This window comes from Larus michahellis, unplaced genomic scaffold (assembly GCF_964199755.1).
Source record: "Larus michahellis unplaced genomic scaffold, bLarMic1.1 SCAFFOLD_69, whole genome shotgun sequence".
NCBI lineage: Eukaryota > Metazoa > Chordata > Aves > Charadriiformes > Laridae > Larus > Larus michahellis.
Window position 1 is genome coordinate 1,001,464 of NW_027436445.1, and position 12,337 is coordinate 1,013,800.

The 12,337-nt window shown below is 57.2% G+C and overlaps 1 protein-coding gene across 1 annotated transcript in view; it reads right to left on the minus strand.

Moving 5' to 3' along the window:
* LOC141737443 (uncharacterized) overlaps positions 1-4,916 on the minus strand; it is a 29,551-nt gene extending 24,635 nt beyond the window's left edge. The window contains exon 1 of the mRNA XM_074572139.1: positions 4,900-4,916. Coding sequence (XP_074428240.1) covers positions 4,900-4,916 — 17 coding nt within the window. The remainder of the gene's footprint in view (positions 1-4,899) is intronic.
* Between the last annotated feature and the right edge of the window lie 7,421 nt (positions 4,917-12,337).

Sequence of the window (12,337 nt, forward strand, 5' to 3'; positions counted from 1 at the left end):
CCTGAGCTGGTTCGGATCAGGAATCTGCACAGGAGCAGACCCGTCGGGGACCAGCACAAGGAAAGTAAGGTGAAACACAGTTCAGGTGGGCGGCCAGTCACTCAGGCATACCAGGGTAGCCAGCACCTTCATCACAGCTACACCTCACTTTGGAAAGGGATCGTCCTCCCGCTGCTTTGGGCTTTTGTGCCCTCTGAACCTCCAGCCTTTGCTGAAGTCCATGGGAAAAGAATTGCGGACAATGCCCAAAGCGCAGAGCAGCGAGCCCCTGCCTTTCTTCTCCTCAGGAGCCTGGAACGGATGGACCGCTGCCCCGGGGAATCTCCCCCACAGCCCAGCCACCCAGACCAAGGCCTTTTCTGTTCACACCCCGACACGGCTGGGCTCAGGACTCTTCCTCCCTTCCTCCCTGTGCGGCAGCCAAGGCTGACACCTCCCAGGCTGGGTGTCTCGGGAGTTGCCCGCTCTCAGCGCACACCCACCAGGGTGAGGCATAACAAGCCGCCCACGCCTGGCACTCGCTAGAGTCCGGGATGCTTCTAGTGGCCCTGCGCTCCCTTGCCTGGGGGCCTGATTCCCTACCACGGTCAGCAGAGGTTCAGGCCCTCAGGAAGAGCTCCCCTGCCTCCAACTTACCTCACCAGATCCCTGGGGATGCTGACCACTCCGAGGTCCTTGCAGACTTTCTGCATCACAGCTGAAGCTTTCAGCTTGTCCAGATGAAGATAAGTGATTTTCTAGGACGCGGCGTTGTCTGCTGCGGCTTTGCAAAAGCTCTCTGTTATCTCGTAGCCCGGGGCTAAGCTCATGACTGTGAAGAGGGAGACTTTTTGGAGCACGGGTAATATGATGAACCAGGAGTCAGGATCGATGAAATGGGCATTGTCGATGACAAATATGCCAAAATCTCCTGTAAGGGTCTGAAAAAAAAGCAGGTTGCTCTGAGGGGAATCCAGTGGATTCTCAACTGTCTTCCAGGGGACGAGATTTAGCCTCCGTCTCTTGAGGGAATGTTATGAAGTCTCTCTCCAGCCACTTTCCTGCTCGGAAGCTTTGCCTTTGGGCTCCAGACCTTATCGGTCCGCCTGCCAGAGCACAGGCCCCCGTGCTCCTTCTGGGAAACAGGCCGAGGGTGAGCAGGGCTTCCAAGACAGGCAGCCCTGCTGTCTCTTGGGTCTGGAGTGGGATGAAAAGCACTGAGCTTGGGCTCTTTCATTCTATCTGCGCCTGACCCAGGGGTGAAGGAGGAAAGGCCGTGGCTCCAGAAGCCACCTCCAACTCCCCAAAGAGGCAGAGGCGGGAGCGGAGCACGCAGGTGCTCCCAGGCAGTGTCTCCAGGAGGCTCTGTCGGGAGGCTGCAGTCCAAGGGCCAGGCGCCCTGACAGAGGGGCTGGAGCGTTCCACGGCTGTCAGGGGATGGGCAGGGGCAGCGTCCCAAAGCTACAGGTGGAAAACTTGTATCTGTGGCCAGCATCCTGGCCTAAAGAGGCCAGTTCAGCAAGTAAGTGGCTCTTTCCGGAGCCCATCGTGTCCTCAAACGCCAGGATGTTCCTTTGGCCTGAATCCCTGTAGGCATTCGAGCAGCTGACAAAGAGGTCAGTCTCCTGCTTCCGACCTGCGAAGACAAACCAGAAAACGAGCTGCTGGGAGCATGCTGAAAAGCAAAGAGCCGTCCTTTTTGCGGGCACCCTCCACTGCAGCTTCCCTCCCCGCTACCACATTGGCCAGCCTGCTGGCACCCAGGCCTCCTTCCCACCCGCTCATCCATGCTTGGGCACCTCTGCCTTCCTCAGAGTGGTCGCAGGGCCACCTGGCCCCCTGCCCCACAGTGCAGCCCCCTCGCCCTCTCCCCTATCCCACAGGCACAGAGATTCCGCTGGCCCCACGCGACTCCCCGCAGAGATCCAGCACAAGGCTGGAAGGGAGGACTGCAGCTGGTTCAGGCAGCTGCGTCCCAAACAGACTCAAAGCATCTCCTCGCTGTGCCATGAGCCCCACAGCACCTCCCAGTAGCTAAGGCAGTGTCATCAGGACCGTACTGGTTTGGGCTGGGCTAGAGATAATTTTCTTCAGCAATAGCTCGTACAGGTCTATGTTTTGGATTTGTGACCAAACATTGCTGTTGATAACACAACGATGCTTTAGTTATGGCTGAAGAGCACCTGCGCAGCGTCGAGGCCTTTTCCGTGGCTCACACCGCCCCGCTGGCAAACAGTCTGGGGGTGCACAAGAAGCTGGGAGGGGGCACAGCCGCGACAGCCGACCCCAACTGCCCAAAGGCCTATTCCAGACCATATGACGCCGTGCTCAGCAAGAAAATCCGGGGGAAAGGAGGAAGGGGGGGACGTTCGGAGTGATGGCATTTGTCTTCCCAAGTCACTGTCACACGTGATGAAGCCTTGCTTTCCTGGAAATGGCGAGACGCCTGCCCGCCCATGGGAAGCAGTGAATGAATGCCTGATTTTGCTTTGCGTGTGTGCACAGCTTTTGCTTTCCCTATTAAGCTGTCTGTATCTCATCACAACAGTGTTCTCACTTTAACCCTTCCGATTCTCTTCCCCGTCCCACTGTGGGGAGTGAGCGGCTCTGTGGGGCTGAGCTGCCAAGCGGGGTTAACCCACAACAGGGCCCAAAACATTCGGCAAGACACCGAGCGAATACAGGCATCCCCTGCGTCCTGACATTCCCATGTCTTTGCGCAGATGCTGCCAAGAAAGGAACTCTGAGGAGTACAAGGAGGAGCAAAACTCTCCATTGGTTTGGCAGAAGGAAATCTCTTTCCTGACCCCAAAGACAGGGATCAGTTTAGCCCCCAGGCTGTGAGCAGCTCCACAGTTGAAAGGAACCTTCCTACCAGGTCTGGAAGACGACAGGGAGCAGCAGGCACCCTACCTCGATTTCCACCCCAAAAATATCAAGCAAGCAGAGACCAAGACAGGTGACGCTTCCTTAGGGCTGCTGCAGGCAACACCATCCCTGGTAAAAGCCTCTTCCTTCACAGCAAGGCACTAAAACTTACCAAGGGGAAGAACCTGGGCTTCAAAAAAGCGAGGCATTCTCCACCTACCCAGCAAGGGGATGTACTCCCACCTCTTCTTGGTAAGACCCATGCCAAAGATGCTAGAAGCAGGGGAAACGACAACACAAGTCAATGATCTGGTGAGAAGCCAGGGGACCTAGAGAAGCAGCCTGGCGTGGCAGGGAAGGAGGTGCTCCTCGGGTACCGGCTTTTCTTTGGAGCAGGGTGTTATCCCCTGCACACTTTCCCAGCCAAAGTTTAAGCTGACACACTACCACAGCTTCAAGCGTAAAGAAGCCCAACGGTGACAGTGGGACAGAAGAAGATATCAAGAGTCCATCCCCAGAGGCCAAACCCAGAGAAATCGGAGAAGACAAGTGAAAGAAGCCAGGGCGTGCTGTTGGCTAAAAGACAGCTTTACCATGTTGGCCAAGAACACAAAGTGTCTTTGAAAGGAGGACTTGTGTCCCTGAAGGGGTTGGGATGCCAAGCAACTGGCACCTTTGGCTCAAGTCTTCCCACAGTTTCAAAGAGACGGCAATGATAACCTTCAAACCACCCTCTGAAGGGAAGGTCAAATCCTGTCCCAGAAGAAGAGCTGAGATTTCTGCAGGAAGACCTGAGGAAGAGTGTCCCGATGGTCCATGTTTCCCCATGGGGACCAGACATGCCCAAAGCTTCCTGCTCAGAGCAGCTGGGACAAAAGTCTCCTTGGGTCAGCATTCCCAGGGCACGTGGTGGAGCAAGCACAGCACAAAAAGCACAGCCCAAAGCCCTTTAGACCGAGCCCACAAGGCCAGGTTGTGTCTACCAAGACAGACAAACCTTCCCCATCCCTGTGGTTTCACTCCTGCTCTCTCAGCAGCTGGAGACAGCAGCGGAGAGGGGCAAAAAGCGCCAGGGCTTCCGACTGTCTCAGAGGACACTCACCTCTCCTTGGTGACCCCCATGTATTGATAGACAGGGCCAGGCTGGCTGAGGACTTTCATCTCTCTCTCCAGCAGCTCCTTGAAGTAGGAAGTGGGCAGCCGAGAGGCGGCGTAGGTCACTGCATCACAGGACACCAGCCCAGGGCAGTGCACCATCATCCGGGCAGCCAAGTTCACCTTCTGGCCAAGGACCGCCAAAGAGAAGGCACGCATTACAGAGAGAGAGCACGCGTTGGTGTGGCCTGCGCCACCAGCCCCGCGGCACCCTTCCAGGCCAATACCTGTGTATTCGTGTCTCAGCGGGTGGCCAGTGACTCCACAGAACATCATCCCTCTGGTAACTGCCACAGACATCGTCCTGGCACACAGAGAAACAGCAGGGCTTGAGCAGCGCCCCAGGTGCAGTCCTGCCCACTCGGCTTCATCCCTTCCCACACCTCCCCTCGGTGCCAGCCTGGGCCACCAGCTGTCCTGCCCTGCCAGCGTGGGTCTCGGGGACGTGGAGAGCTCAGGGGTGCAACACCTGCAGGTTGCAAGGGACAAGGGGCAGGGGCAGAGCACGTGCAGGGCCACAGCCCTCTCGTGAACAAAGACAGAGAGAAGAAGGCGCCCGCCATGTCACCGCCTGGCGATGACAGCCACTTGGGATCAGGTGGCTGGGCCCCATCCCCGTTCATGGGCCAGTGGCCCAGAAGGGCCTGCCTCTAGCCACAGGGGCCTCTGGCCCTCACGAGGGCTCTTTCCAGCACAGTGGCCAGCAGAGCGTGCTTGGAGGGACTCCATCTGTCTGCCGTGGGCTGAGCCCAGGGGTTGCCTGCCACCTTCTCAGGGCACTGCCTCCTTCCTGCCAAGGACAAGGGAGGGCAAACTAGAAGGCACATCTTTTTCTGGGAAGCCCCCTTGCGCCATCCCAGGCAGCACGCACCCCGCCGACCCCCACCACACACTCACTCTGTTTCCTCGAGCATGGCGGAGCACGAGTTGAAGATCTCCAGAGCGCTCTGCAAGGTGTGAAGGCTCTCGCAGGGCAGCTTGTTTCCAAGGAGTCCCAGCACGCAGAGGAACGTGCAGCCCTGCCCAGGACGGATGTGGAACGTGTTGCTACAGCGCCCAAGAGGGAGTCTCTCCCTCGTGCTCACTGCCCGCCCTCTGGCGCTGGGGGAGGCGACTGTTCCCCCTCGCTCACTTTATCACACAGGAGGACTTTGTTGATGTGACCCTTGTGAGGAGAGAGGATTTCTAGCATCATCCTGATGGCCTCCTTGAGGATGGTGCTGAGATGCTCCGTGCTGGTATCTGCAGCAAGCTGCAGCTGGACAAAGATGCAGGTGACTGGCTGTAGCTCAGAGAGGAGGTCCATGGGCAGTCCTGCATCGAGCTGGAAGACAAGAGCACGATGGCTTCACCAGCCTGCTCTCCCGGGCTCTTACTGCCCACACCAGTACCGAGGGAGAGCAGGCGTGCTGGCGATAGCGGGCACTAGCAGAGGAAGGGACAAATCCTCCTCTCAGTGCAAAGGGCGGGCAGGCCGCCCAGCCTGCGGCAGGCAGACGCCGAGTCAGAACACAAATGACAAAGGAAAGAAGGCTGCTCCATTAACACGCCATCTGGGGACCGGTCCGGACATGAGGGGAGACCCCAGGGATGCTCCAGGGACTTCAGGGGAATCTCCCCTTTAATCCACCGTCGTGTCCACAGCACATCTAGAACCATGGCCATGGAAAAGACAGAGAGACAGGAGTCCTCCTCCTGCCACCCATGTCTCTCTGAGGACAACGCAGACAATGGTGCAGCGCCAGTACCCCTGGGCTCAGTTTCCCCGCGTTGTTGTCTCAGGGTGCATTTTCTTTGATTGGTCTGTTCCTGTGAGAACTCCATCTCTGCAAGGCACCACTTCTTCTGCCCTCCAAAAATGCAGTCCCCAGCAGTGGTGACCTTGCCGTGCCTTCCCGAGAGCAGCGACTGGTATGTACTTCCTAAGCACATCCTCGGCGTTCAGGTCACTGGGCAAGAGAAGTGCAGGCCTCATGGCACCTGAGGAGAGAAAATGCAGGTAGTCGCTGTGCAGACGGGACTACAAGCTGTTGCAAAGCAGGGCCTGGCCCTGGAATCGAGGGAGAAAGAGTCTTCTGCGCTTGCTCATGTTGCCACCTCCAGATGCTGAGGGCAGAGCTCTCCCCTGGAAGGAGGAGGCGGCAGCAGCCGCTGCCCTGGGAGGCCCAACAGCATGAGTGCTAACGGACAGAGGGAAGAGGGAGGAGGTGGTTCCTCTCTGGCCCCTGAAACAGCAAAGCCCCACCTTTCGGGACAATCACAGAGCAAGGGGAAGTGGGCACTCACCTTCCCTTTTTGAGCGGTGGCTCACTGGGTCTTGTACAAGCTTGCGTAAAGGCGTCTTTTGGCATTTGGAACAAGGCATCGGATCCATGCCCGTCACCTGAAGACACACAGAATGAAAGCACTGCCACTGGCCTCCCCAGGAGTCCCAGGGGAAAGAGCCTGCCCTCCACCATCACTGCCCAGAGAAGGGGAGAAGGAGCCCACCTGGCTGGATGGGACAGCAGTGCTTCCTCAGAAGCACCGGAGCTGGGCAGCCATTCTCCAAGCATGCCCATCTCCAAGCAACCACAGCTCCATGGCCCACAGAGGACATTGCTGCCGGGGCTCAAACCCTCCCAATGCCTCCCGACCCATCAAAGCAAGCAAGCCCAGCCCATGGTTACCCCTGAGATGGGAGGACAAGAGCTTCAGCTGCCTGCCCGCTTTCCCACCTACAACTCTCTCCACATTCATCCCCTCAGCTTTCCGACACCTCCCTCCTTCATGGCCAGGCCCAGGCCCTCAGAATGGCTCTCGAGGCCATCCCATCCACCTGCCTGCACAGGTCTTGCACCTGCAAGACACTTGGTCCTCAGCCGGTGCTGCTCACAGAGCTCCCAGCAGGTTGCCGAGAGGACAATTTCACCTGCACCCGCAACCTGTTCGGCATCACGAACTTCAGCCAGGCATAGGCCAAAAATGCAGAAGTGTTGCCAGCTCTCATCTCCGAAAATCAGGAGGCTCATGGGCCCTGCAGAGATCCCTGGGGAGAAGGAGAAGCAGAACTGACACAGGGAACATTTGGAACTCTACAGCCCCCAGCATCTCGGATGTTCAGAAGCTCATCTGAAGCCCAGTGGGGAGATGGGCATGTCCTGGTTCCGGTGGGGATAGGGTTAACTTTTCCTGGTATTCCATGCCATGTGAGCCACGCCCACCCTGAGCTGCCGGGGGAGGGGGCAGGAAGTTGCTGCTTAAAAGCGGGCTGGGGCGTCCCGGGTCCGGCCGGTCGGCGAGCGGCGGGAAGCGGCGGTTCCGTAATCGCGTTTGTATATTCCCCTGTCCGTGTTGTTGTTTGCCTGTTCCCTTTGCTGTTCTGTTAAACTGCCTTTGTCCCAACCCAAGAGTCTTGCCTTTTCTTACGATCCTTCCTGTGTTAGGAAGGCACGTGCGAGCGGCACGTGGTTCTTTGTTGCCATCTGAGGCTAAACCACGACAGGGCATTACGGAGGGGCAGAACATCCTCCCTCCTCCTCGGGGAGATGCTGACACGAGTCCCTGAAATGTGCGTCTAGAAATAGACAAACCAAGTCGACACTGAGAATGTGTTGAGAATGCTGGGTGTCATCCCCAGCTGCCTGCCCCAGAAGCCCAGCAAACCAGAAGCAGCCTGTGGCACGGGAGAGTGCCACACATCTGCGTCTGGCACAGCGCCCGTACCTATCTTCAGCTGGACCTTCTGCCCTACATCCGTGTCACACCTTCCATACTTCTTCTGGATCTGCCGGCTACAGTGCAGCACCAGGCTGATGGTCCTGGCCACCTCCTGGGGTGGTGTTCTCCACAGCAGCAGCACAGCATCTCCTGGGGAAAGGGAGGGAAGGTAAAGGCTCTGTCGAGACCTGACTCTCCCTGACCTACGCTCAGCAGCAGGGACAGCAGAAACCAGCCGCCGTGTGGAGGAAGATGGGCTTGTGGGAGGCCATCATCCTGGAGGACCACGTTCTGGGCACCGGGACACCTCTCCTCTCCCGGGCAAGCCACAGCAGCAGCCGGCCAGCAGCAGTGGCACCACCTGCCCCAAGCGCTCCTCTGCAGCTGCAGCACTGGAGAGAGGGCACTGCTGGAGGGGTGCGTGCCTGGCCAAAGAGCTGGCTCAAGGCGCTGCGCAGAGCCTCTTGAGAAGGAGAGCAGAGCAAATGGCCGCCACTGTAGTCCCAAGAACCTACCAGCAAACTTCAAGATGTCTCCTCCAAAAATCAGGAACTCTGCGTACAGAGGGAAGAAAAGGAAGAGTCATGTGGACACCTTCTTCCAGAAGCCACAGAGCAAGACCCTCTGCCTGGGGAGGAGCACCGGGGCAAGGGTGCACCGTGGGGCACAGCTCAGGAAAACATCGCTCTGGCCTCTCTCCCAGGCTCACGGTGGCCACAGCCCTGGTACCCGCACAGCAGACAGGGAGGCAGGGCCTCCAGATGCCACCAAACCTCAGAAAGGTGGAGGCTGGAAGGGACCTCTGGGGTCCATCTGGTCCAACCCCACTGCTCAACCCGGGCTGCACAGAGCCAGCTGCCCAGGACGGTGGCTGATGGTTTCAGAATAGCTCTAAGGAGGGAGAGTCCACAACCTCCCTGGGCAACCTCTGTGTGGAATAATTACTAAATTGGCCAAGAATACAAAAATACAGCATTGTTCACACATTAAGGAAAGTCATAAAATCAAGAGGCTTTTGAGGTAGAATACAGCCGCAGCTAGCACACGAAGAATGCAACATCTGTGATTCCCTGTACAAGGTTGTTTGTGAAACTACACGAGGGATGGAATGGAACAAGCATGTTCCGTGGCCTTCCCTTTTGACGAATAGCAGATATGGGGACGAGATGGTACTACGGAACAGATAAGCGGCCTACACACTACCCAAGCCAACATTTCGTCAAATGTTGATGAAATGCTGTCCTTTGTGCGAACTTTGCTCACCACAATGTACCAAAACACACCTCCATCCCGGAGGCTATCTGCCCCCGAGGTGTGAACACTCCTCCTTGAGTACATTAATCATAATAAAAGTACGTATGACTAAAGTCACTCAAACTCCACCTTGAAGACAAAAAATAGTATAAAGTAGCCCAAGAGAGAGGGGATGTCAGGGAAGACACCATCACGAAGAATTCCATCGCTGATTTCCGGGATCAGTCGATGGGCTGAGCCTTTCTTCCCCCGCATAGGGACGCCTTTGGGTAAGACTCCGATTACACCGAGTGCTTTCTCGGGGACTTAGAAATTTCTCTAGAGAATCTCTACCCTACATTTATAGCCAGGCTGTATCATTTATAATTTTGTCGCGCGTTTTGTATACTTAACAATATCTTTATTTGCACGTGCTTTGCAGACAGTGTATTTATCACCGGCAATCCTAAAGAACCTGTATATCTGTTGTTTAAATAAACTTCACTGTTTAAGTAGCTAGTCATTTCGCTTTCTCACTGAACACGACCAAAAACTTGAGAGAGGCTGTGCTAGTTCATGAGCATGACTAGACTGAAGGTGCAGTCCACTATTAGTGTATCCAAATCATGACAGTTTAATACATATTAAACGCGATTGGACTGATAGTGCTGAATTGGGCATCACTCAGAATTTAAACCCAGCTGCACCTGGCCTCCCACCTCGGTGAGGAGTGTTAGAACGCAAGGGGGTTCATCTTTTGCCAAAACCGCTTGGCCCCTTTTCACGCAACACTCTGCCAGTGCTCAGTCACCCTCACAGTCAATAAGTGTTTCCTGACACACAGAGGGAACCTCCTGTTTTTCAGTGCGTGCCCGTGGCGTGGCCTCTGGTCCTGACACTGGGCACCACTGGGAAGAACCTGGCTCTGTCCTCTTTGCACCCTCTCTTCAGGTTGTAGGCACGTTTCTAAGGTCCCCCCACAAGCCTTCTCTTCTCCAGGTGAACCAGGCCCAGCTCTCTCAGCCTTTCCTCACAGGACAGATGCTCCAGACCCTTCATTGTCTGCGAGGACTCTCTTGCTTTGCTCTAACAGTGCTGCCAAAGGGGAGCCCACAATGTGCTCATGGTCAGCTCGGAAGGGCCAAGATCTTCCCTGTGGAAAGGGGCTCGTGAGGGTCGCACAAACGCACATGCACGTGTCAGAGCCAGCATCCTCACGTCTCTGGTGCGCTGGCACTTGCTGGATGCCCTCAGCCTGCTCTGGGCCCTGACGCAGCACTGAGCCGGCTGTTCATGCCAGAGGCACCGAGGTGGCTGCTGAGAAAGCGGGTGGCTCCTCGTCCGCAGCGGGGCGCAGAAAGGACCCGCGCTGGTGCTGACCTGCCAGCAGACCCTCTCTGCCCTTGTTGTTCTTCACAGAAAGCCCCAGCCCTTCCAAGGAGGCAGGACCTGGCTGCCTCCACCCTCCACCATCACGCCCTGATGTCACACAGTCCTGCATCACAGCTCTTACCTTCCAAAACATCACACAGGTACTCATTGAGCGTTTGCACCAGCTCATCAGTACCTCTGTCCGTGCCGCTCCTCTGGACGAGTTTCTCGGTCAACGCAGTGAAACCTGGAACAGGGACACCCAGAAATCAGGAAATGTCCATGTGGGCCAAAAGACCTGGCAGCTGCTTCCACGATGCCCGGCCCGAGAGCCTGTAGGGGACACCTTCCCGTGCCGGCTCAGCACTGGTGGCAGCCGTGATGGACCGCCCAAGGTCACCCATCCTGCTTTCTGTGGGCATCCCAGCAGAAGACCTCAGCAGGGACTTGGGCATCTGCCATTTGCTGAAGTGTTGCCTGAGCTTCTCCTCTGCCAGCTGAGCCCAACACATCCTCTCGCCCCAAGGGAAACTCTTCTCTGCTCGGGCCTTTTGCCCAGGTCTGCGGGGCCTGGCACGTCTGGAGGCTGGTCTGGCTGGGACCCTCCTGCCCCAGGGGGACTGGCAGAACCGAGAGCAGCCTCAAGCGCTGCCATAGGCGAGTGAAGGCCGGGAGGGTTCTAAAAGGGTGCCAAACAAGTCATGAACCTTGAGCGTCTCTCGAGCTTAATGATGAGAATTCTTCCCAGCAGCTCGTGCGGGGCTCTGTTTTGCAGCTGTGCGGAAAAGAGCCCGGAGAGCCCCGGGGTGCGCTAGTTCTTGCAGTGCTTGCGCGGCACCGAGGGCTTTTCTGCTCCTCAGACTGCAAGCCAGCGAGTGTGCTGGGGGTGCCCAAGAGGCTGGGAGGGGACAGAGCGGGGACATCTGACCCCTACCGCCCAAAGGGATATCCCACACCCTACCACTGGGTGGGGTGGGGGGCGGGCAAAGGTTGGCGGGCGCTACCCTTGCTCGGGGCCTGGCTGGGCATCGCTGGCTTGCTGGTCAGCAAGTGCTTTCTTTTGCATCCCTTGTTTTCCTTGGGCTTTCTTTTCCACTCTCCTGGTTTCTAACCCACCAGTTTTCTCCCTTTCCCCCTTCCGACGCTCCCCCTGCACCCCACTGCGCAGGAGCGAGGGAGCGGCTGTGTGGTGCTGAGCTGCCGGCCAGGCTTCAGCCACACCAGCCTGTGAGCAAAATCGTTCCCTCCCAAGGGGGAGAGGGCTCCCCCTTCCTCCTCCATCACGCTGCGGGCATCCCCACTATCCCACTAGCATGCCTGAGAGCCTCAGCACTCCGGCTGCTCTTGGAGCCGCTTCCAAAGCTTTTTGGGTGAGCTGAGGCATTTACGGTGCCCAGCGTGGAAGGGAATGCCTGGCATTGCCATGAGCTGGCGGGGGCTGAGGAAACTGCCCCACAAACAGTGTGCCAGGAGGACGGCTGGCCGCAGGGGACAGCAAGCCGCAGGGGACGGTGGCTGCGTAAGGACTTTTAGCCCTTGCTGGCCACCGAGCCCTGGCTACGTCTTGCCCTGGCTCTGAGCGCATGGCGCAGCTCCTAGGAGAGAGCCGAGCCTCAGCAGGACGTGGTCCTGGGCAACCTGCTCTAGGCGAGCCTGCTGGAGCAGATGTTGGAGCAGGCCAGCTCTGCACATCCCCCATTTTCTTGTCGTTTAGACAAGGAGTCCATCACCCGATGTCCCCCCCCCCACCTGGGAAAGGGAATGGGGAAAAAATCACGGAAACAGGAGGGCTGAAAGAGAAACAAATTTAATAGAAAAAGTAATTCAGACAGGCTGAGAGAGTTGGCGTTGTTCAGCCTGGAGAAGAGAATCACGGAGGAGACCTTATAGCAGTCTTCCAGTCCATAAAGGGGGCCGACAGGAAGGTTGGGGAGGCCGTCTTCATCAGGGAGGGTAATGATAGGACAAGGGGTAACGGATTCCCTGGGGTAACCTGTGAAAACAGGGTAGCCACTAGTGGGAGGTGTCCCTG